At 38.1% G+C, this 26,462-nt stretch overlaps 1 protein-coding gene across 2 annotated transcripts in view; it reads left to right on the top strand.

Annotated features, from left to right (window-relative positions):
- The window catches only part of LOC129240312 (protein daughter of sevenless), an 80,163-nt gene that overhangs the window by 27,515 nt on the left and 26,186 nt on the right, over positions 1 to 26,462 (top strand). For both annotated transcript variants that reach the window (XM_054876036.1, XM_054876037.1), the window contains exons 2-3: positions 6,039 to 6,345; positions 16,708 to 17,246. In XM_054876036.1, coding sequence (XP_054732011.1) covers positions 6,039 to 6,345; positions 16,708 to 17,246 — 846 coding nt within the window. The remainder of the gene's footprint in view (positions 1 to 6,038; positions 6,346 to 16,707; positions 17,247 to 26,462) is intronic.

Genomic DNA, 26,462 nt, shown 5'->3' with positions numbered 1-26,462 from the left:
TTTTTATTTGGACGTCGGGTATTAGCCACAGTGCCGGAAGACAAAAATCTTTTGTGCATTTGCTTGATTGCGTTCTTTGACGGCGCACTTTTCACTTTATTTTTTTTTCTCCACGCACGTTGCGTTTTTACAATCGAGAAGGAATTTTGAATGTACAGCTGAACAATTTCAGCGCGTTCTATTGGGGTGTACTGTTTCATGGTATAAATCTCCTTCGACTGACGCTTCCAACGCGGTATGTCATTAGCTGATCTGAAATTACAGTAAAAAGTTATAGGGTTACTCAATGGGTCAGTTTAATATGGCCAACCCTGTATACCAAGAAGATGTCTTAGAAGGCGTGGTGAAGCAATTGAGCAGTACTCTCTTTAATTGAGAGTTTTCGATCTTGTAGCAAAATTCCGCTCCAGCCCATAAGGCAAAACCCACTTAGCAGTGGCTAAAAACAATATTCCTGGATTCATAGCCAGATTTGATTCCACTGGACTACCGTTTGTGGTCACAATTGGGGAACATGGCCTGTCGAAGACCTCACAGAAATTCGGATAGTCTCAAACAATTTTTGGGTCTAGCAGCGACGTCAGTATCCATGGGAACCGTGGCTGCTGCAATAGCTGAATGGCCTAATCGTTTGAAGGCTAGTGTAAAAGCAAAGAGTGATCATTTCGAATGAAAACTTAGAATTTTTGGTTTTAATATTCACATGATTAAATAAAAGTAGCTTAATTATAAAAAGTATTATAATTTCATACATCAGGTCAGTCCATAAGTTCGTGCGTTTTTTAAAGATGGTTTTAAAATTAATAAAAAATATGTTTAAAGTATTTATTAATCAATAATATATTTTCCTCCATTATTTACAATGTCTTCCCAACGTTTACGCAAATTTTGATTTCCCTGCTCAACAAATTTTTTGTCCTTGGAGTCAAAATACGCTTTGATATCCCTTTTTATAGCTTCTTTTGAGAAGTAGTTCTTGTTACTCATATGGGATTGAAGTCCACGGAAAAGGTGATAATCACAAGGTGCAATATCCGGAGAGTTTGATGGATGCGGCATAAGCTCTCATCCGAGCTCGCTCAGCTTGCCTAATGTTTGCCTTGCGGTATGAGGCCATGCGTTGTCGTGGTGAAACAAAACTTTGCGTCTATTCACTAAAGACGGTCGGTTTTTGTTAAGTGCCTCATTCAGTTTTGATAGCTGATGAGAATAATAATCAGCAGTTATCTGGTTTGGTTCCAGAATTTTCCATTCATAATAAACAATGCCGGCCATATCACACCCAATAGACAGGAGAATCTTCTTGGGGTGAAGGCCTTCTCTAGGGGTCGGTTCTGGTGTTTCATCTTTATATAACCATTGGCGTTTGCGAACAGGAGTATTGTAAAGGACCCATTTTCAAGCCGTTGCAACAGCTGAGAACACAGATTCACTCTCTGCTGAAGGTTGGCGACGGAAAGTCTATGCGGAACCCATTTTCCCACCTTTGAAACCTTTCCCAACTGTACCAGGTGCCTGTGAACTGTTCCATGAGTTCATCACAACCTCTGAACTATCATATCGACTGTCAAATTTGGCTCACCTTCCACGAGTTGGAGCAAGACGTCGCAGTTACCACTTCGGAATTTTGAAAACCACTTTTGTGCAGTCCTTACACTCACGGTATCCTCTCCGTGAAGAGTGTTTATTTCCGCAGCAGCAGTTGTTGCATTTTTACCACTTTTATAAAAAAAAAAAACAAAATATGCCGCTTATACGGGTTCGAAGATTCCATTTTATTTTTGAATAACACGTGCTTCTATCCGCGATTAAAATCGCTTGTTGAAAACACAATATATATAAGAAAATATAAATAGTTCCGTTATATTCCACGAATAATTATTTGTATGCAAAAATCGTAGAAAAGCGAAATTATTGGTAAAATACGCACGAACTTATGGACTGACCGATATGTATATAACGGACTTTATTTGTAACAGAACTTATGCCAAGACTCAATATACGTATCTTGTATATAGTATCATTGGGTTGGGGAATAAGTTCATAGCATTTTTATTTGTTCTTTTATTTTACAACGATTTGATTGCTGTTTGCCAAAGGGTAATTATTCATTCGATAGAACTTTTTCTGCTCTTCTTCTTCTTCTTAATTGGCGCCATAACCGTTTACGCGACTTTGCCGGATTTAACAAAACGCGGAAGTCGTTTCTGTCTCGTGCTAACCGGCTTCAGTTGGACACATCAAGTAAAGCCAAGTCCTTCTCCACCTGATCTTTCCACCGCAGAGGATGCCTTCCTCTTCTTCTGCTACCACCAGGTGATACCGCATCGAATACTTTCAGAGCTGGAGCATTTATATCCATTCGGACGACATGACTCAGCCAACTCAGCCGCTGGATCTTTATTCGCTGCGCTATGTCTATGTCCTCGTAAAGCTCATACTGCTTCGTCGTTGCCAACGTGCAAAGATCCAAAAATCTTGCTCTCAAACACACCAAGCGTCACTTTATCGGATGTTGTCATCGTCCACTCTTCTGCGCCATACGTTAGGACGGGCATGAGAAAGCCTTGTAGAATGTTAGTTGTTCGTCGAGAGAGGACTTTACTACTCAATTGCCTACTTAGTCCAAAGTAGCACTTGTTGGCAAGAGATATTCTACGTTGGATTTAAAGGCTGACATTGTTATCGGTGTAAATGCTAGCTCCTAAATATACGAAGTCTTTTACAACCTCGAAATCATAACTGTCAACAGAGACGTGGGTGCCGATACGCGAGTGTGCCGACTGTTTGTTTGATGACAGGAGCTACTTTGTTTTGTCCTCGTCCTCCACCAGACCCATTCGCTTTACTCCTTTATCCAGTTTGGAAAAGGCAGAACTAACAGCGCAGTTGTTAAGGGGGTCTTCTACCGTCACGGTTTGAAAAAATCGATTTTTTTTTTTTTAGATTTTTTAAAAGCTACTAATGTTAAGAGTATGCTATAAAGAGGGTTTTATGAAAAACATGTTCCTTCATGAGCATTTCGGGGAGAATACATGCATGCTGCAATCATGTGTTATACCAAACTTTATCTTTAAACGCCTTTTCCCGAAAGTTGACTTTTTTCAACTTTCTGGTCACACATCTACTATAAATATTTGTCGAATTCATTCCATCTTTTTTCCAGTTATTCAGTGAACATCTCGCTATGTTTTCCCAGACCACTTTTTTCAATTTTTGATTAGTTTAATTTTGCGGGCCTCTAAAGTGTAAAAAAAAGAGGAAATTTTCAAACTTTTTTTTTAAAATCACGCATTTTTTACAAATTTCAAAATATTTAAAATCGCCACTGGGAAAACATAGCCAACGCTACACTTTATGATAAAAAAAAAATTTTTTTTGATTTCAGATAAGTAAAATGGTCGATCGCGTGCCACAAAGTCGCCTAGGACATTTTTACAAGGGCAACCTCGAGGACGGTTCAAGGACACAGGGCCAAAGAATTCGATTTGAAAAATATATTTTTAAATAGTGCAAACTTGTGCAAATTAAATAAAAAAAATCTGATTTCATTATCTCAAGTGGTTGCTTTGTAATTAATTCCCAAAAATAGGCCCGAGATTAAGGCGCGACGGTAGAAGACCCCCTTAAGATCGATGATGTCAATATCATCGGCATACGCCAACAATTGTACGCTCTTATAAAATATTGTGCCTGAGCGTTTAAGTTCTGCGGCTCGTACGATGCTCTCCAACATCAGGTTAAAGAAGTCACACGACAGCGAGTCAACCTCTTTGAAACCTCATTTGATATCAAACGTTTCGGAGAGGTCCTTCCCAATTCTGACGGCGCTGCTGGTGTTGAGCAACGTCATCTTGCATAGCCATATTAGTTTTGCACGGATACCAAATTCAGACATCGCGGCATATAGGTAACGCATTTTCGTACTCTCGAATGCAGCTTTGAAGTCGACGAAAAGGTGGTGTTTGTCGATTCTTCTTTCATGGGTCTTTTCCAAGATTTGACGTATTGTGAATATTTGGTCGATGGTAGATTTTCCAGGTCTAAAGCCACACTGATAAAGTCCAATCAGTTGGTTGATGGTGAACTTCAAGGTTTCACACAATACGCTCGCTAAACCTTATAGGCGATATTTAGAAGACTAATCCCGCGGTAATTGGCTCAGATTGCAGGATCACCCTTCTTATGGATTGGGCAGAGCACACTTAAATTCCAATTGGTAGGCATGCTTTCATCCGACCATATTTTGCATAGAAGCAGATGCATGCACCTTACCAACTCCTCGCCGCCATGTTTGATAGCTCAGGCGGCAGTCCGTCGGCGCCCGCGGCCTTGTTGTTCTGTAGTCGCGTTATCGCTATTCTCACCTTGTCATGGTCGGGTAGCGGAACGGCAATTCCTTTGCCAACGATTGGGGTATCGGGATCTTTATATTGTCTGTGACATGCTCAGATATTACTATTTAACTGGTTCGAGAAGTGTTCCCTCCATAATTTAAGGCAAAAATCAACATTTTCGACACCTGCCCTTCTTTGCTTTTCGTCGAGGCCAGAAAGCTTTCGAAGCAGCTCGGGACATTTTCGACGTATATGTAGAAGGTGTAATAGGTGATTCTACAGTACGGAAATGGTTTGCAAAGTTCTAAATAGAGCACTTTGCTGTCGATGGCACGTCCCGCAGCGGAAGGCGTTTTGAATTTGATGAAGAGCGTCTCAAATCTGTTTTGAAGAAGAACAGTCGCCAAACCAGTCGTGAGTTGGCACAAAAAATTAACTGCGATCATAAAACGATTTTCAATGTCCTTCATTTAATGGGATTTACCGAAAAATTGGGAACCTGGGTGCCTCACGAGCTCAACGAAAGAACAAAGAAAGTCGCCTTCAAATTGCTTCTCAGCATCTTGCATCGATCAACACGCGGTCATAAACAGTGCTTTTTGTGCTGGTGTCTATATATCAATATGAAGCAAAGAAAGGAGTGGGTGGCTCCAGGACATACGCCAAAGCCGAGAGTCAAGCTGAATCTTCATCCAAAGAAGATCCTGATATGTGTTTGGTGGGACTGGGAGAGCGTGATGCATTTGGAAATGCTCGAAAAGAATACCACTGTCAACAAGGAGCTCTGCATTGCCCAGCTACACCGCGTGCTATTCGACTGGAAAGACCTGATCGACATAGTTAAACCATACTCCTTTACGACAATGCCAGGTCCCATGTTGCACAAGTTGTCAAAACCGCACTCCAAGAGCTCGAATGGGAGATCCTTCAGCAGCCATCGTATTCTTCGGACCTGGCACCGACCGATTACCATCTTTTCAAACCATCTAAGGGCGTCACCTTCAATAACAAAGAGTTCCTTAAATACAGGCTTAATAACTTCTTTGAACCCAAACCAGGCGGTTTTCGGCAGAACGGCATCAAAAAATTGGTTGAGGGGTGGGAAGACGTTGTAAACAGCAACAGCGAATATATTGTATAATTGATTAACTTATTGATATAATTATTGTTTTTTGTTTAAATAAAAATCTTCTAAAAAAATGCTATGAACTTATTCTCCAATCAAATAGAGCCGTGAAGGTTCTAAATAGTTTGGTTTCTCACCTTCGGAGAGGTGCCGGCATATTGCGTGAAGTTAAAGCCGTGTAGGTTCAGGGCGCCTCTTGGCGAGAGCATGAGTTTTACGGTCCGAACATTTCTTGAAGTGCACTGATTGTCTTTAACTGAAGTCGGCTTCGAAGAGAGCTGTTTTTAGCTAACGCACCAAAGTTATAGTACAATGTTTAATTTTATTTGGATTATATATAATATGTGATTAAATATACTTATATTTTTAATTTTCATTGTTTTTTGCACTTATTTAGTTCATATTTTTGCGTTTATACAATATATATTTAATTTAGTTTATTTTAGTTTGGAATCTTTGGTTTATATTTGATTGTATAACCTTATTAGCAAGAAATAACTTCTAAGTTTGCTATGCATATACATTTCCATAAGGTGCAAAGTTGTTGATAGCTTTTATACTTTCTTGTTTTATAGCGATGGCGCCGACGATGGTTCACTTTAAAACAAGGAGAAATTCCGGAACAGTTTTGTCTTGAGTATTACACTGATCGTAATTGTCGTAAACTGAAAGGTATAATTGATTTAGATCAATGTGAGCAAGTTGATTGTGGTCTTCGATTGGAAAATCGGAAACAAAAGTTCCAATTTATGTTTGACATCAAAACTCCAAAACGAACATTTTATCTAGCTGCCGATTCTGAAGAAGACATGCGTGATTGGGTTAATTGCATTTGCCAAGTATGCCACTTGCACGACACAAAACATTCTTTAGATGATAACGGTATGTTTTATTATTATTATTTATTGAATAGTTCCAAGTAACTTGCCATAAGTATTAAAATCTTATAAGCTAATATAATTATGACCACATATTAAGTTCTTAAAAAATATGTTATACCTACCTTTTTTAGGCGATTATTAAAGAAATCATAAGGGATATCACGATCAATATAACCTAGAAAAGATATCAAACGGGTAATCGTAAATAAATGTTACAAATAGAATATGTTACATTTAGGTTAGGTTAAGTTGGGTTGAAGCGTTTGTCCATTCTGGGACCCACTCAGGCTCATAGCCCATTGTAATGCTGCATGGAGACCTTTTTCTCATAAAACTGGGGTGTAATTTTAAAAATTTTTAGATGATCCCTAATTTCCACAGTACTGAAATCTTCCTATTCAATAAAGGATTGTCTACTTAAAATTTTAAATCTACATCTGGATAGACAGTGACACAGAAGGGGAGAGATTCACTCTTCCTCATCTAAACAGCTTCTGCAGAAGTAATGTGTTTGCACAATCATCCTGCGGGCGTGCCTGTCTATTAGGCAATACCCCGTTAAAACTAAAATCAATGTGCTAAGACTATGCTTATTTTGGCTTAGCAGAGATTCTGTGCGTTAAACATTCAGAGTCTGTCGCAATTGTCGGGCGATTCTGCATGTGGTTTCATTACACCATCTTTTATTCGCTGTTCTTACAATTTCCTCAAGGATGAGTAGCCTACATGTTTGTAAGGGTATGCATATGTCGTTGTCTGTACACTCATCGGTCAATTTGGTGCCGAGTCTCGCCAGTTCATCGGATGTGCAACATAGTGTCACAGTTTCCATTATTACCATCAGTTTAGCCTGAAAGGCACTACAGTAGCATAGTCAACCATTCCGGGAAGCTCCGAAAAGTCAGCCACCCATCCCCCAGGAGTACGCTATGATCAGAAAGTACCGGGAATATTTATATAAAACAAGACAGAGTTAAATTTCAGGCAAATTTACGTGGGGCTTCCGTTATGAACTATGGGAAGAGATCTACTGTTTTCATTGCAGAGACCTTGGAAAGTGTGTCTGTCTCTTCAAGACGCTGTTTTGCTGCCCTAATGGCATACTTAAATCTGCGTTGGATTTGGTATTTCGTGTCAGAGAGTTTGCTCGCTAATATGGTTACAAATATCCCCAGTTTGTGCCCTTCGTTCATTGACACACGTGATGTCTAGAACTTCTCTCCTAGTAGTTGTTACAAAGGTAGTGGTGTGACCTATACTACTAATATGAAGATTATTGCACATAATGAATGCAAAGATGTACTCACCGCGTTCGTTTGTGTCTAAACTGCCCTAGATATGATGGCGAGCATTTGCATCTATTCCCAGTACAAATGCGAGGCTTCCTCGACTGCACCTCTTCTAGGTAGTGACTTTTCACAGGACTCAACTTATATGATGCCGTTATCCACATCGCTAAATTGTATCAATAAGTACGCATTAATACACTGGGTTGCCAAATTATTAGGCACAGAAAATTGTTTGCTTATTTTCTTTATTTCAATGCATGAAATTTATTATTCTGTTTGGCATGTTTCTTTTGCTCATATTTCAAGTGGTTGCTGGAAGATCTAGGACGTAATTTTTTTTCTAGAATTCTTTTTGCGAATTCTGCGACCCTCAGTCTGTCGAAAGCGCGTGTAAAACGAATTGAAAGATTTCAAGCAAAGTTATTTTTATATTTGTGCTATTAAATATTGTTAAAATGTAAGTATTATTAATTTGATGCATTAAAATAATTTTCTTTCATTAATTTTGTTATAATTAATTGTATTTATGAAAATTTTGATCTTCTATATTAGCAAGGGTAACGGATGTGTCGTTTCTCCCAGGAAAAATCTGAAATAAAAACCCTTCTCCACCACACCACTCACTCCCAAAGGAAGATAGCAGAAATTACTGGTAGATAATAGAATAAAAATAAATTTGGACAAAAATTTGCCTCTATCGCTTAAGAGAAAAGGCAACAGCGGAAGAAAAGACGATAGAAAAATTAGAAACATATGTTTGGAAATTCGAAAAAAGCGGTAATTTGTTAACCCAGCTAGGTCGCGAGAGTCTGGCATACCCGTTTCCAAAAGAACTGTTCAGTGAAGATTGCGAGAGGAAGGCTTGATAGGACATCGTCCAGTAAAGAAACCTCGCCTGACTGAAGCCATGAAGAGAAAGCGACTAGCCTGGGCTCGGAAACACCGCCAAATGACTGTTGAAGATTGGAATAAAGTCTGTTTGCCTACTAACAATTGATAAACATTAATTTCTGTACTATTTTTAAATATAAAATTTTTTCAGGTGTGAATCTTTTGAAATCCTAAGCGACAAAAGTAGCTTCGTCAGAAGGCGACCAGGAAATACCACCCTGACTGCATCGTGGAGAGGGTTAAACATCCAATCGAAATAATGGTGGAGTCAGTTATCAGTGCCGAGGGTTTTGGACGCCTCCACATTGTTCAGGGGACAATGAAACAAGACCAATATAAAGAAGTGCTTCAGAATCGATTCCTGCCGGCGCTGAGTGAATAGTTCCAGAATGGTGAAGACTTCATGTTTATGCATGATTCGGCGCCGTGTCATAAAGGCAGAAGTTCTTGAAAGACCATAACATTCCAATCTTACCTTAGCCGGGCAATTCTCCGGATATGCACCCCATAAAAAATCTTTGGGAGATCACCAAAGCTGAGATTGCCAAAGAAAATAAAAGAAAGAAAAAAGGTTTAAATAAAAGAAGGTGCCAAACAGTGCATGGAAATTATGCCGAAGCGCTTAGAAGCCCTTATTGAGGCTAAGGGTAATGCTACAAAATACTGACTCGTAAGAAGTAACATTTCCCCCAACACATACATTTTTTTTTTACTATATTTACCTGTTTTTTTTTTAATTTTTTATTATGAATATAATTTTTTAAGTTGTTGTTCTTATCATATTAAACGTAATTTAATTAAAAATTTCGTGTTTAATTAAATAATTTTAGCCAAGTACTCAACAAATACATTATTTTGCGATCGTCCCTCATGATTTGGCAACCCACTGTATGTTTTTACACTAGGATGCACAATATGTGCTACCTCTCTTGGTGACATAGACCAGTTTGTATTCCTTGCTGCTCAAACCGCAACCCGATCTTCTACGACCCATGGTTTTTGGATGAGCGCGCTATTCTATTTTCTTTCAGCGAGACGGAGGATGAGTGCGGCTTAGGCCGCCTTACTGTGGTGGGTATTGATCAGTACAATTCCCGTCATGGCTGGTAAATGTTGTTGGTCAGGGGTTTCCTCGTCGGATGTGGCGAGATACTCTTCATCCTCCATAGCATCAGGAAGCTCGGAGTATTCCCCCATCAATTTTAGGGCAATGCCACCTCGTCTTCCGGGGAGTTATCTAACGCGACCGTGGTCTCATTCACAGATGAGGTCGTATTTCCTCACAAACAAAATTCCCTTCGCATCCCAAAAAAACTGATGCTCTTTGCCGATTTCTGGACTCGAACCCGTTTCGGAGCCGAAGCACCAATTTCACACCACCCTTAAGCCTTTTCTTTCGATTTAGGATCATGATGAATAACAGATTCTTCTTACATTGGTAAAAGAACATAATAGACCCTAATTGTACAAAAATTACATATTGTTAATATATAACAGACTGTAATAAATAAAGGGGAGATATAAAAAAAAAGGATCATGATGATAAGCCCAAGTCTCATCCATAGTATATCCATGATGTGTTTGCTCCATGTTAGCGAATGTGGCATCCATTTCGTACACAACATTCTGAAACCCAATACATCAGTCAAAATATTCCTTATACTGCCCAATGAGATACCTAGGGCTTCTAATAAATTTCTTTCATTCACTCTAGCATTTCCCAATACGATATCCTGTATATTTTCTATTATTTCTGGTGTTGTTGCTGCTTTTGAACGTTGTTGACGTGGGTCGTCTTCAAAGCTTGTACGACCATGTTTAAATTCAGCAACCCATCTTTCTATTGTTCTAACTGATGGCGAAAAGTTCTTGTACACTTTCAACATTAGTTCATAAATTTCCGTTGCTTTTAAACCTACTTGATTTTATCCATTGTGGAAAATACTGTGACACGTCGATACTAAATGGCTTGTAAACCAAGAATGAATTGACAGATTGAAATGAAAATTCACATACGTTCATGTGAAGAGTGTATCTACATAAAAGAATTTGTTAGTAGTAACGTCCTCTCGCATCGAATCGCAAAACTTATTCAAAAACCAATAACTTTCCAAAGACTCCTTATCAGGTTCCAGTTTGCTTTCGAGATCGCACCGTCATGGGGAACTGCGATCAATCACTTCTCGCGTGCACTTTTCTCTCGCTATTTTCGTAATATATTTCTTTACCGTGATGTTAGTCGTCGGAGTGGCAAACACCTTCATTCTGTCTTTAACTGACTGACTTTTCTGAGTACATAAACAAAATCCGAGGTGTTATTTCTACTCCTAAGTAAGTACTCCCTTACTAAGTTTCCTACCCTTTATGAACAGCATTATTTGTGACTATGAGCGGTTCACTTCAAGGTTTCATAAGTTGCAGTAACTTTCAATGTTATTATTAATCAACCTATGTGGATTGCCTGAGTGATCCGCTAACAAAACTAAAAGTGTAATATTATAAATATTTTTCTATGTTAATCCTCATTTATGTATTTATGTGAATCCCTGTTTAACACCTACGTATGTTCTGAATGTATTTGAAAATGTTAAGCGAATAGTATATAATATTTTATGATGTTTCCGGCCGAGTGGGAGATTGAATTGTTTTTATTTTCTCGAAAACTTGAAATTGGTTTTTTTAAATAAAATTTTTGGAGTCTTACCACGGAATTCCGAACATCCGAACAGACATAATTCAGACACGATCAAATCCAAGATACAAGACCAGACACAATTTAAAAAAATCGAGCGATTTCTTTTGGCATATGCTCTTATTTTGTCTAGACTACATTCTGGTATAGAAGGCTAAGTTGGCTAATAGGTCATACGTAATCTATTAGGAAGCCTAATCAAGGAACAAATACTAGTAGGAAAAAATGGAAAAAAATAAACACAGGGGGAAAAAGAAAGTTGAGAATAAGGAAATATTGCTGTTTGAAAGATATAATTAAGAAGAAGAATTCTTAAAACATTTAGCTGCACAGCTTTACATAATTTTCTTTTCATGTATTATTTATTAGATACTAGCTGTACCCGGCGCGCGTTGCTACATCAACAACTAAAATAAATTTAAGAAAAAAAACTTTAAAGAAAAATCAGTACATACCTTCTACTCAAACATGAACGAGACGGTATCCATAAAACGGTCCGCGGATGACATATGGCAAAAATAAATTTTTTGTTTTTTGGTAGGACTGTTATAAGCTTACATGGCAAATTTCAGCGTGATATGTCACATAGTTTGTTTTCTGTGCTACTGTAAACTAGTCAAGCTCGAGTGTGTTCTTCGAATTTAACGATGGAAATTCAAGTTGAACAAAGAATTTGTTTGAAATTTTGTTATTCCAACAAAATTTCGACTTCAGACGCCTTAAAAATGTTGCAGACAACCTATGGGGACTCTGCTCTATCGCGTGCACGTGTTTTCCAGTGGTACAAATCGTTCAAAGAGGGCCGTACATCGGTTGAAAACTTGCCTCATGAACGTCGTCCAGCAACATCAGTAAAAGATGAAAACATCGGAAAAGTAAAGGAAATTGTGCTTGAAAATCGCCGTGTGACCGAAAGAGAGATAGCTTGTGAGCTGAGCATATCAAATGGATCCGTTCATACTATTATTCATGATGTCTTGGGCATGAGACGAGTGTCCGCGCGTCTTGTTCCAAAATTGTTGAATTTTCTTCAAAAAGAACAACGCAAAAAACAAAAATAATGTTAATATCGTTCCGCAAGCACCGTATTCGCCTGATATGGCTCCATGTGACTTTTTCCTGTTTCCCAAGCTCAAGTTGCCGCTCCGTGGAAAACATTTTGAGACAATTGAAGTCATAAAAGAGAACTCGAAGAACACACTCGAGCTTGACTTGTTTACAGTAGACATATCACGCTGAAATTTGCGATGTAAGCTTATAACAGTCCTACCAAAAAACAAAAAAATTATTTTTGCCATATGTCATCCGCGGACCGTTTTATTGATACCGTCTCGTTCATATTTGAGCAGAAGATAAATATTCATTCTAAACCTTTTTATTGATTTTGTTTATTTCGAAAGAATTGTGACATTACAAAGTTTAGCTGTGGGATGCACAATATTTCTTGTTTTTCAGAAGGTTTTCCAACGCGTGTGCAAGCCACATACAGCTGTCCATGTGAGAAGCATGGATTCTCAGAATTCATGGGGAGAAGTTGCTACTCTGCAGCGCCACCTGGTGGAGAGTGGCATCAATGAGCATATTCTACAAACCTTCTCCGTGGAAAAATACATATATATGTACCAATTTAATATAATATAATATAACTAGTATGTGACCCCCGAAAATCGGGTGGGCTTTTTTCCCACGGAAAGTAAACAGCATATGTGACACTTTTATATACTAAAAGTTATGATGATTAGAAAAGTGTATATTTTTATTCATATGTAATATGTAAGAACTTATGCATATAACATGCAAATATTTCATGAACAAATTAACAAATTTTAATTTTTATAATTTTCTGGAAATATGCTCATCAAAACCTTTCTTTTGATATATATTTCATATCTGTACATATTGTAGTTTAGTCAGAATAAGCGCCATGTTTTAAAATAATACTATAGATAATCGGTCCAGTAGTTTTTGAGTTCATCGAAGACATACAGACAAACATTAATTTTTATATATAAGAATATAAATTTTTTTTTCTAAAATCCTATAAAAAATAATCTTTTTAAAATATTATGTTCTTGTTCTTTTTAAAATATTCGGTTCTGTTGTCTTCGTCTAAATACCATCCAGATCCGCTACCATCTACTGGTTTTGGATCCGACGATGTAGAAAGTGTGCTGAAATCCCATTAATAGCTTCTCTGGACTCCGTTTAACTTGAGCCGGATCGCCGCCTTCATTGCTTCCTTTCGAATTTGAAGATCTAGAGGTTGCAAGTTCAGAATGATATTATTATTGATATTATTTTCCGTAGCCTGTTTAGGGGTTTTACTCTGGAATTAACCATTGTGGCTTTCCACCATACTACAGAGGCGTATGTAATAATGAGTCTGATCAGGGTGATGTACAGCCAGTGTACTATCGCCAGTCCTAGACCCCATATCTTGCCAAAGGTTCTCTTACACTGCCAGAAGACTTTTAGTGTTCGAGAGACCTTCTGCTCGACGTGCTTCTTCCAGGTAAGTTTACTATCTAGGATTACTCCTAAATATTTAACCTCAGAAGACAGCTGCAGTGTTACCCCTTTCAATGTGGGTTGTAACAGGCTTTCCATATTGCGTTTCCTAGTGAAAAGCACTAAGGTGCTTTTTGTAGGACTCACCGAAAGACCATGCATTTCGCACAAATACTCAATCTTAGTTAGAGCTACCTGCATTTTATTATATATAACTTCAAGTGATCGTCGTGAGATTAATATGCACACATCGTCTGCGTAGGCTTGGATGTGTCCAATTTCCTGCAGATCATTAAGGGGAGAGTTTATCACGAAGAACCAAAGTAGGGGAGAGGGTACACCGTCTTGTGGGCAACCCTTCTTAACCTCAACCCTGACTCCTTCATCGCTTTCTCTATCCATAGTAGGCAGTCTTTTGGATAGCATAGAGTGGATCCATCTGACAATGATTTCTTCTACTCCATAACTTCTGATATGTAGAAGAGCACAGAGAGTCAAAGGTAGCATTGTCGAAAGCTCGTTCAATGTCCACAAACACATCAAGAGAGTACTCTCTTGTTTCCAGCCCTTTTTTCGATTATGCTAACGCACTCGTCCAGAGCCGATTCGCAAGATTTTCCACTTTGATAAGCATGCTATCTGGCGTTGAGAGGGTTTCGACTTAGAACCCTCATCTTAATGTGCTTCTCCACCATACGTTCCAGACCCTTAAGCATAAACGATGTCAGACTTATAGGTCTGAAACTTTTTGGTAAAGCGTAGCGGTCCTTGCCTGGCTTTGGGACAAATACAACTTTCACCAAACGCCACAATGGTGGAACATAAGCGTGCGCAAGGTATGCCATAAAGATTCTTTTCAGATCCTTCATTAGTTGTTCTCCGCCCCGCTTGAGCATGATTGGGTAAATGCCATTGATTTTGAGTGGAGTGAGGTTTGAGCAGTGAGTCTAGCCTAGCCGTCCGGTCTCTTTGGAGGGCTTTGCATAACCTCGCTGAACTCTTCCGTGCCTTCAATTCACTGCAGAAGGTTCTATAAGAGTCCAATTTAGATGATCTAATTTTCTTTTTATATATCTTCCTCAGCTTCGGTAGGCAGTCTAATCTCCTTCCAATTGAGTTTTAAGAGCTCTGTTAAGAAGTTTCCTGGAATTTTTTCGGAGTTCCGGAGTTCGTAGGGGGGAGGGAGAATGGAGTCGCAAGGAATATAGGCCCAGACGACAATTGTCTCTACTTCTTTCCCCTCGAATCGATACTTTATTTTGACTGCAACTAAGTCTTGACAGCAGAATTGTCTTAACAAAATGTAATCAACCGCTTTTGACATAATAATACACGTACGCGGACGGACCTCTCCCTGTTTTATATACGATACACCACATCATTCAATCTTGTAATCACCTCATATGGACTCTCTTAGGACGCTTACGGTTTTGGAGAAATCTCTTTCTTTCTTTGCGATTTATAAAGAAGTACTAAACTGTCTTCGCTGAATCCTTCGGAGGTCACAGCACGGTGAAATCTGTCCTTCATCTTGTAACTCTTTAGCAGCTGGGTATGCTGCCTCACATGATGGTGTAATTCATCCATGTCATTCGACAGTGTTTCCCAACTGCTACTTTCGTATATTGTAGGAGCGGCACCTCTTCTGAACGTTAAATAACCCGGAAGTCTTAAATTGTTTCCAAAGATGTTCCTAGCGGGTAATTTGTCAGTAGTTTTATAAACAGCTGAGCGAAAAGTTTTTTTTTAAGAGGAGGAACCATCGAAAGCTTCAGCCCGTCAGTGTGAGACTTTAATCCGATCTAAACCTCCTACCATCAAAGTACCCATCCCCCCGGTACTATACGGTCAAGTATTTCGTCGGAAGGTGGTTTGAGCATTGCACTCACCGTCACATATGCCTGAAGTTGCATCTGCTTATTACAACCCACTGTTAAGTCATTTTGAAGAGCCACCCCCTCCTACCATTTCCCTGTCTGTTACCATAGAAAAGTTAGTTTCTAATAGTGGTATCGTCAGTTTACCTGCATTTTCTTTTGTGGATAGGTATGTGGCTTTACGTTCTTATTTAGCTTTCGCGCATCCGCCTTGCCTGCTCGGTACGTCGGAGTTGCTGCAATATTTCGGCAGCCATGTGTTGAACTTTATTCCATTTGTCTTGGCTCTTCAACATTAGTGGCACTGAATTCTCGGGCGTGATGCTGCTGCCAAGGCTGGTGCTCCAATGTTCGCATTATTCTGTCCAGAGCTATCGTCGCGGTCACAGCTTTGTTGGTAGCGTATTCCAAGTGGTCTCGGAAGCTAATTCGGTGATCCACCAAGACGCCTAAGTATTTTACATATGGCTTGGACTCGATAATGCTGTTCCCAACTCTGCTGATGAGTACGCCTTCTGTTTTATGTGTAGCTAGTTTTCAACCGTTCGCTCCTAGCCATCTCTGAGGCTCTTCTATAGCTTGTTACGCGGGCTTTTTCGCGGCTACAATGATTGATATATCGTGCGCGAAACCAACGAATGATGCTCTTTTGTGTACCTTTAGCCGTAAAATGCCGTCGTACATGATGTTTCACAGGATGTTTACGGATCCTTGTGGCACACCATCGTTGACCTTGTAGTCAACGACTCTGGCGTCGATGTCGTAGCGTAACACTTATATCCAAATGAATGACATTCGCGGAAAATAACTGCATTTTTTGTTGTTTTCATCAGTTATGCAAAAATTTTTTTGACACTTTTTAAATAGAGTAAACATCTTTTATTTGTTTTTTTTTATGTGTGTGTTTAATAACTGTTGGCGCCTAATAGTCGTAAACAAGTACAGTAATGGAATGTGTGTATATATTTTTTGTTTGCTTTATTATTTGTTGTTGGAACTCTCGATCAAAGATACAATTTTAAATTTTTCTTCACTAAGCTAAGATATTCTTGACAAACTGTATGTACTTTTCGCAATTTGCAATTAAATATTTGATTTTATTGCAGGCAGTATCCATTTTTCCAACAACAAGAATACACCTGTATTAGCAGCTGTCGACGATTTACAGTTTCTAACAAACAAGCGTAACAAGGAACTGAATAACGATAAATTATCTGTTATAGTACCGTCTACGTCTACGGCAGCCATTCACTGCAACAGTGTTTATCAGAATAGCGACTCTACTTATGTGAATGCGGAACATAGCAATAGTGAGTTACGCGATGATTTAAGTCAGGTTCAACATCATACTGAAAATACTACGAAGAATGCCAGCATCGAACGCAGTTTAACAGTTGCGGCCTCTGGAAATGATGAAAAAACTTATCTTAATGCACCCATATTATCTAATACAAAGGAAGATAGTGCAGACCGCTTACAAGCAAATGGAAATGGCGTAATACGTAAGGTTCCCGAAAATTTAATTCTGCAAAACTCACCTTTACTGGAAGCTTTCACACTTACCGTTCAACCATCTCCTTCGTTAAGCACCTCCTCTGGCCCTTATATTCCCATAAGTGAATGTTTCTCAGGCATACCTAAATATGTAAGTAATTATTCGAATTACAGTAACTTCAACTGCTAATAATTCTTTGAATCAATATTTATGTGGGGTTCGTGGGATTTCTGCCGTACAAAAGATTGTTTCTTTTCTTACTTTACTTATACAGTTAGTAACATAAATAAGTATACAGGAGCCTTTCCTTAATATGTAATCGAAATATTTTACGCATGGTAATTGCGTACTGGCGGCCGCCGTAGCCGAATGGGTTCATGCGTGACTACCATGCGGAATTCACAGAGAGATAGCTGGTTCGAATCTCGGTGAAACATCAAAATTAAGAAAAACATTTTTCTAATAGCGGTCGCCCCTCGGCGAGCAATGGCAAACCTTCGAGTTAAAACTATTAAAAGGAAATAATTACAGTGAGTGTTAAAATTTAGGGAAGTAGGTTTTGTATTAATTTTTGCGACATTTTTAGTAATGGCACCAAAAGGAAAAGAGCTTTCTGATAATTTAAAAAAACTGATTATAATATATCACAAGGAACATAAATCATTGCGAGAAACCGGTCGTTTGATACACAGGAGTTTTGCTACAGTTCAAAAGATTGTGAATAAATATAAAAATGCGGGAAGCACCACTAGTAAAGAGCGTTGTGAGCGTCCGCCGATCTTAAGTCCCAGAGAAAAAAGCTTAGTCGTACGGAAAATCAGGACAAACCCCAAAATAAGTGCCCCCAAATTGACCGGCCAAATGTGACCGGCAAACAATTTAGCACCCAAACTATTCGCCGGGTTTTGCATAGTGCTGGTTATCATGGGCGCAATGTTAGGAAAAAGCCCTTCGTGAGTAGTGTCAATCGGAGTAAACGGATTTCATTCGCAAAAGATCATGAAAAATATGACCAAATGTTTTGGAACCAAGCCAGTATCTGTGGATCTGGTGGCTGTGAAAAAATTAGGAGAAAAGTTAAAACGGAATTGGAGGGGGATCTGTAATGGTTTGGGGATGTATGGCTGCGAACGGGGTTGAAAACTTGGTATTTATCGAAAATATTATGGACCGATATGGTTATTTAAATATTTTGAAAAATAATTTAAAAGAAAACGTTTCGAAATCGGGCCTTGGAGGAACGTTTATCTTCCAGCAAGATAATGACCCCAAGCACACATCCAACATTGTACGAGAGTCGCTGTTATATAATGTGCGAAAACAGCTGATAACAACCCAATCGAACATTTATAGGTACATTTAAAGCGCCAAATACGTAAACATCCGATTACAAATAAGGAACAACTGAAAAACGTCCTTCAAGAGGAATGGAATAAAATACCTCCAGCTGTAACTGAAAACTTCGTGAAGTCAATGCCATCACGACTTAAAGCGATTGTAAAGTCTAATGGTTATCCTACCAAATACTAGGATTTGATTTTAATTATGTTTTTGATTTCACGAATTAATAATATGATGAAATGTATACTGACTTTTGAGACATGAATTTTTATAAAGTTTCAAATAAAAAGCTATAATTTTGTTCCTTTTTAAAGTTTTGTCATTATTTGGATTAAATATGATTTTTGTGTTTCATTCATGTAAATTTTTTTTTTTTCATTTTTTTCCATTATAAATTACGATCTGTTAATATTAACAATAAGTAATTGGTGTTAGGGTTTGGAATTAAAATGTCCCTTTCCTTTGAAACAGAACATTATTGTCTTTGGTGGTATTTAGATACAATTTTACTAATACTTAGTTTTCTATAATTTTACATTATTATATTTTATTTTATATAACAGTACGAGCAAGATCTGTGGGTGTTTTGCGCTTTAGTCTTCTTGGTTTAAGTTCCATTTCCGGTATCAGTCTCATCTCATGGTTTTTGTGCTCTAATAGTCGCAAGATGTGCTTACTGCTGCTTCATTTTACTGCTTCAGTGACAGTGTCTATGCCGAGGTCGCGGTGAATGTCGTCATTTTTTATGTACCAATTTGCGTTTTTGATTGTCCTTAGCATCTTAAATTGACTTCTCTGAATGATTTGTAGGTTTGATTTACTGGCAGTCCCCCAAATTTCTAGTCCGTAGGTCCATGTCGGTCTGATTATTGATTTGTATATCATTAGTTTATTAAGTAAGCTTAGGGTTGATTGTTTTCCTAGTAGCCAGTAGAGTTGTCGGAATTTGTTTTTCATCTCGTTTCTCTTGTTCAGTATGTGTTTTTTCCATGTGAGTTTTGAGTCAATCGTTATGGCTAAGTATTTTGCACTTAAGTGTATTTTTATGTCTTCCCCGTTAATTTGGATTGGATATCTTGCAGATTTTCTCTTCGCGTATATTACATGTTGTGTTTTGTCTTTATTGACCTCAATGCCCCATTTTTCAAGCCATTGTGTTGTAGCTGATAGCGTATCTTGCAGTGTTTTTGTTGCTTCTTCTTCATTGTGGTTAGCTGACATTAAAACTGTGTCGTCTGCAAATGTAGCTATCATTGATCCTCGAGTAGTTGGTGTTGGTATATCTGCTGTGTATACTAAGTATAGTATGGGGCCCAGTACGCTTCCTTAAGGTATTCCAGCAGACGCCGTCAAGATAACAGAGCACTCATCGTCATATTGTTTGAAGAAGTGTCTATCAGTCATGTAGCTTTTAAGGGTATTAAATATGTTAAGTGGTAAAATGGTTTTTAGCTTATATAGAAGTCCTTTGTGCCATACTCTGTCAAAAGCTTTCGCGATGTCCAAATACACGGCAATGCAATATTTCTTCTTATCGAAGTCGTCTGTAATTTTGTTTACTACTCTGTGAATCCCTTGCACAGTTGAATGTTGTTTTCGGAAACCGAACTGGTGTTTGGGGATAGCGTCTTTTTGTTTTAGAATCGGGTCAATTCTGTCAAGCAGTATTTTCTCAAACAATTTAGAGAGGATGGGCAGCAAGCTAATTGGTCTGTACGAGCTAGCAACAGTGGCGTTCTTGTTTGGCTTGGGTATCGCTATAACTTGTGCAACTTTCCATGCTTTTGGGAAGTATTGTAACCTAATTATTCCGTTGAGGAGGTCTCGTATGTAGTTTATTATAGTATCGGGTAGCTCCTTTTTTAATTTTTTTTTTTCGATTTATTTGGTCATATCCCGGTGTCTTTTCGTCTTTAAGTTTCTTTATATACAGGCATGTTCTGAAAATCGCGCGATTTCAATTCGGATCCGAAATGGCAATTCGTACTATTTTGTTTTGGGTGTTCTGTAATTCGTCCGATTTCATTTAAATTCGAATTTAAGTTCGAAACAGCTGATTTCTCTTTGGCAATTAAACAAACCAAATGACAAAAGAATTCCTTGGCAAAAAATACGAAATAATTTCAAAATAAACGGATTTAATTAAAAAATTATCATGTTTTTTATGGCAGCTTGTGTGTTAAACGAACAGGAGCAAGATTACCAAAGTAGAATAGATAGGCGGCGTTTAAGAGACCATTCGAATCCTCTCAGTGCACCGGATTCTACGTAAGATTAGAAATGGTTATACTTTGTGCCATTCATTAAGTTTTTCTACTTTAGATTTGTTTCCAACTATCGCCTAAACAAGTACGCTTTTTTAGAAGTGCTGAATGAAGTAAAATCTCTCGTCAAGGAAACGTCCATACCTATTTTATTAAAGCTGGCAGCAAGTCTTAGGTTTTTCGCAGAAGGTTCCTATCAACGTTCCGTCGGAAAGGATACAGATATTGCTATGGGTAGAAGCACAGTCGCAAAAATATTATCCGAAATGATCAATGCTTTGGAAAATGTTCTGTGTCCTAAGTGGATTAAGCTGAAAATGTCTGAAGAGGATTCTAGGAGTAATAGGGTGTATTGATGGAACACATGTGGCTCTGATTAAACCTTTTGAGAACGAGCATCTATTTTTAACCGAAAAGGATTTTTTAGCATAAACGCAATGATTGTAAGAATGAATTTAAATTGTGTTTCTAAAATTTAAAATTTACTGCCTTTATTTTACAGATTTGTGAATAAGAGCAGTAGATGCAACTCGGCCTGGTGCAAGCCATGACGCTTTCGTATTTAGTATGAGCAGTGCAAAACACTATTACCTATCGCAGTATGAAGCTGGTGACCGAGGGTCTTGGCTACTGGGAGATTCTGGTTTTGGTATAGAGCCATTTCTACTGACTCCATATAGAAACCCAGGCCCAAGATCGGCAGAACACAGATTTAACCAGCAGCATGCAAAAGCACGTAACATCGTTGAGCGTGTTATAGGAGTATTAAAAAGTCGGTTTCGTTGTTTGAAAACTACCCTGCCATATACGCCGCAAAAGGTAGTGAATATAATAAATGTTTGTTGCGCACTACATAACATATGTAGGAGTAATCAAATAGATGACATTGAAACAGAAACCGTATTAGAAAACAATCCATTTGATGAGGAAATTGCTGAAAATGAGGAAAACAGTAGTTTATATAGTGTTGGCAGAAATATAAGAGACTCTATTGCTAGAAATTTAATATTATGAAACATAAAGTTTATTCATATTAAAAGTAAATATATACATAACAGTTCAATAAGATTCTTTTATATTTATTTTTTAGTCTCTATCTCAAGCATTTTAGTTTTAATATTAACTGTTTCCTGTTGCAACTGCTCCATTTTGAGGTAATGTCTTTGCTTTTGCTCTATACTTTGAGTCTTCAAGCGATTTTGCTCTGCCAGCAATTCATTTTGTTTCTCAACAGCACGACGAAGTCGTCGAATCTCTTCCCTTTCATCTTCCTGCGATTTTGCAATCTTGTGTTGGTTTTCGCAAATGTTATCTAAAGTGGTGGATATTTTCTCCATACAACTAGATTGCGTTGCCATACACGACTGAAGGCTGTCCTGCGTTGACACTCGTGGCCTTTTTGCAGCTCTCGGGGTAGCCACCGCTTCCCTACTTGTTTGGGGACGTTCTTCCTCAGATTCGATAGCGCTATTATTTTCTTCTGTCCCAAAGCTTCTAGAATGGCTTATGCCCTCAACGGCTGCAAAAATTCTACAAGTTCTTGCAACACATTCTTCGTTGCTCGTCAGTACATGCTTATTAAAGGGTCCACCTCCTGTTGCCCTCGATTCTAGATTGTTATGGGCAACCTTTTTCCGAATGCACCCCTTCCAGTCAGACCATATCTTGAAAAAAGACAACTCAAAAATATTTATTTTAATATTTGACTAAATACTTACTTTTTTCCATCCATTAACATCTTTTTGGGGCGGCCCTTCTGCATTTAGCAGCGTCGTTAGCTCTTTCCACTTTTCCTCAACAGCAACTCTGTCGCCCTTCGAAAAATTCTTCGCCAAATCTGGATGAGATTCCATAAACTCGACTAAAATTGGGAGTTCTTGTGTTTTCCCCTAAAAGTTTTTGAATAAGTTTTAAATATTTTAAATAAACACTTTTATTTACATAAATTTATGCAGTTATTTTGAGTAAATACTCACATTTTGATAAATTTATTTCAACAAACAGTTTTAAGAATGTTACAAACCGCTAACGTTTAAGTTGCCGAAAATAAAACTGGAAAATTTTAACGATTTCGATTTCCAGAACAGGGTGAAAAAACGATTTGCTGATGTTCGAAAAAAAACGAAAACGGAACGATTTACAGAACATGTCAAACGATTTGAAAACGGAAAATGCGAAAATATTGCCCGAAAACGATTTGCAGAACATGCCTGATAATATTTGATTTCTTCTTTTGTCGTGTTTTGTATTGTGTGGTCTGCATTCTCAATTGTGTTCGGCAGCTCAATGCCTTTATTATCCATGCTATTTGTAAATATTGTTTTAAAGTGGTCAGCTAATGTTTCAGCCTTTTCTTTGCTTGTTCTAGCCCATGTGTTGGAATTTGTTTTTATTGGAGGCTTGTGTATGGTTGTTTTAGTGAGTTTTTTAGTTGCTTTCCATAGGGAATAGTTGGTAGCTGTAGTTGTTTCGAGGCTGCTAAGGTACTTCTTCAGTTGATTGTCATTATGTTCTTGGAGAATTTTTTTGAGTTCTTTTGATGATTTGTTTAGTTTAGTTTTATCGGCTGGGTGTTTGGAGCGTTGCCAGTCTTTCCTGAGTTTGCGTTTTTGTTTGATTTTGTCTAAAATAAAAGCAGGGATTTTCTTTGTTATTAAGGTGTCTAATATTGGTGTCGATTGTGTTACTGCTTTTATTATGTTATCGTTTAAGTATACGATTGCATTGTCCAGTTCGGAAGATATAGCGAGGTGATGGTTTTTCTAACAGGTCTATCCTGGAGCGTTATTATTAATGGTGAGTGCTTAATATGCTGTTGTTATTTGCCTTAATGGCCTCATATAGGTGTCTTCCTTTCGTGGTGGTTATCCTAGATCCCCGTGTTACGTGCTTAGCTTTGTAGTCTCCCATTGCTAGGTACCGGTTTCCAATTGATTGAAGATAATCGAGGTATTGAAGTTTTGTATTATTATACTTGGGTGGGCAATAAACAGCTGATATATTTATTGAGCCAGTCAAAGTGTTGATACAGACTGTAGTCGCCTGTATGTGTTCTGCTTTATAGCCATCCATTTCTACGCATTTTATTGCTCTTTTTATTATGATAGCTGTGCCTCCATGAGCTTTGTTGTCAGGGTGATTTGTATAATAAATATCGAAGTTTGGTATGTTTATATAGGTCTTCTCAGTGGCATGGGTTTCGGAGATGAGCATGATATCAATTGCATTGTCGGTTAAAAATATTTTCAATTCTAGTAAGTGGCGGTATAGTCCGTTAGCATTCCAGATAGCGATTATTAATTTATTGTTTATCAAGTTTAGTTACAAGCAAGGTTATGATATTCATCATGTTGGTCATTGAGCAACTAGTTGTTTCATCATTTGTTTCAATTCTTGTAAGTCGTCTTGTTGTTGCGTCGGGTAAGTGTTAGTTGTGGGAGAATGCTGTTTATGGCTCGTTGATGAAGGCATATTTTTGGTAAGTGCTTCTGCGTACGATATTCCTGGGGTTATTTGTTTATTTGTGCCAAAGTTCTGATACTGATCTGTGGGTGGCGTTGGCGTTGCTGGTAGTTCTTTTTTACGGACGGAGGGAAATTTTTGTATTTGTAGGGCTTTGTAGACCATGCATCCGTTATAATTTGCGGTGTGATTTTCGTCGCATAGGTCACATTTAATTTCATTTTTGCTGGAGGAGTGATGGATTTCGCAGTTAAGGGTGTTATGTTTACCAGCACATTTTACACATACTGGATTTTTTGTGCAATAATTCTTCGCGTGGCCATTTTTTGGCAGTTTGTGCATTGTCCGCTTTTGGTGAGGTGGCTCAAACGTGACTCTGCAGTGTAGAAGGGTTACTATTTTGTAGATTTCTTTGTTATTGTCTTGCTGTTTTAGTTCTATAGCGAAGAGCGGGAGAGGTTGTTTTGTGTTACTGCGTTGAATGTTGTGTATGTTTAGCACTTCATGACCAAGTTCTGCTAGTTCCATTATGATTTCGTTTTTATCTGTTGCATGATGAACTTTGCGAAGTATTACTTTGAATACTCGTTGGTCTTTAGGTCTAAATGTGTAGAATTTTTTTTCTTTATCTTTTAATAGTTTTAGAATGTTTGTGTAGTGAATGCTTTCTTGTGGTGGGATTTTAACTTCATTTGTTGAGAGAGCTTTAAGTTCGTATTTTGTATCAGTTAGTGATTTAAGGGCTGTTGTTAATGCATGTACATTTTCAACGTTTTGCACATAAATGGGTGGTGGTTTAAGTTTGCGTTGTTCTGTTTGGATTTGTGGTTTTGTTTTCGGTTCTGTCCCACTGTCAGTATGTAGTTCATTCGCTTCAGCTTCTTGTGCTAGCAACTCAAAACGGTTGCTTGAATTAGGCTTGTCCAGCCAGTACTCTTTGAGTGTCTTTTGTACAGTGTTTTGAGTTTTTATGTTTTTTATTACTTTTCATCTGTTCGTTTGAGTTGTTTGGGGACTGTCCGTCAAGGTGTCGTTTTAGGTTTTCTTGCTTATTTGGTTCTTTGGGGCTAATAGTGTAAATATTTTGTACTTGCGATGTTGTGGAAGTTTTTGAAGTTACTGCCGAAGAGCAAATCAGATGTGCCAGGGAACATACTGATAGTCTAGCTGCTGTGTTTGCTGTTGTTGTTGTGTTGGTTGTTGATGTCATTGTGAGAGGAAGAGTGGAGAGAGCGACCTGGTGGCTTGGTATTGTTAACAAATTGGAGGAGGATGTACCGGTTGATGTTTTTGATATGTGCGGGAGAATTGGAGTTGATGGTGACGCGCACTGGGCACTCCAGGGAGTATTGATATTGATATCTCTATCAGGCGCGTTAAGGCAACTGTTACCTTGGGTGTGGCTTGGTGCGTGGTAATATGTGAAATATGCATTATTTACTTTTGTTTTTGTTTGAGGCTCTCGCCTTAGAGTTTGAGCGTTATTCACGCTCATTTTTTTTTTTTTTTTTTTTTTTTTTTTTTTAAGATTTGTCAGTTAGCAACGCAAAAATCGCAAAAATGGTCAATGGGATTGAGGTCTGGGGATTGGGGCGGTGTGCGCAGTTGGTTATTTGTGTTCTACAGCAACCAGAGCTTAACATTATATGCCAAATGCTTGGTATCGTTATCATGCTGAAACCAGAATTCTTCACCAAGCTCCAACTGTTGAACGCTTTGCATCATATTATGCTAGTCTTTAAAATATTTAAATAAGAAAATTGATCCATTGTTGACTCTACATATAAAAACAAGATTGCCAACTTCTTGCGTCGCCATACACCCACAGACCATTGCAGCTCCTCCGCCATGCTTCACAGTTGGAGCAAGATTTTCTTTTTTGAGCGCAGTACCGCTCTTACACTACACTAGTTTTCTTCCTTTAATGCCAAATTTGCTTTGCTCCGTAAATAGTACACGTTTCCAAAATTCTCCAGGCTTTTTAACATATTCGTTTGCAAAATCCATGCGTTTTTTTCTGTTGATTACGGTTTTCTACGTGCTACATGTCCGCGATACCCATCTGTTTTAAGTATTTTACGTACAGTATCGTCGTGTACATCCTTTTAAAAGGAATTTGAAATGATTTTACATATTAGAGAAACCGTAATTCGAGGATTTTTTTTCACTGATTGGAATAAGGTTCGTTTTTCACGTACAGTCAGCTTGCTTTGTCGACCAGAACGTGGCTTTGACACAATCGAACCAGTTGTATTGTAACTTCTACTCAAATATGAACGAGACGGTATCAATAAAACGG

This window comes from Anastrepha obliqua, chromosome 3 (assembly GCF_027943255.1).
Source record: "Anastrepha obliqua isolate idAnaObli1 chromosome 3, idAnaObli1_1.0, whole genome shotgun sequence".
NCBI lineage: Eukaryota > Metazoa > Arthropoda > Insecta > Diptera > Tephritidae > Anastrepha > Anastrepha obliqua.
The sequence above is the reverse complement of the archived record's forward strand: the minus strand, read 5'-3'. Positions and strand labels throughout refer to the sequence as shown.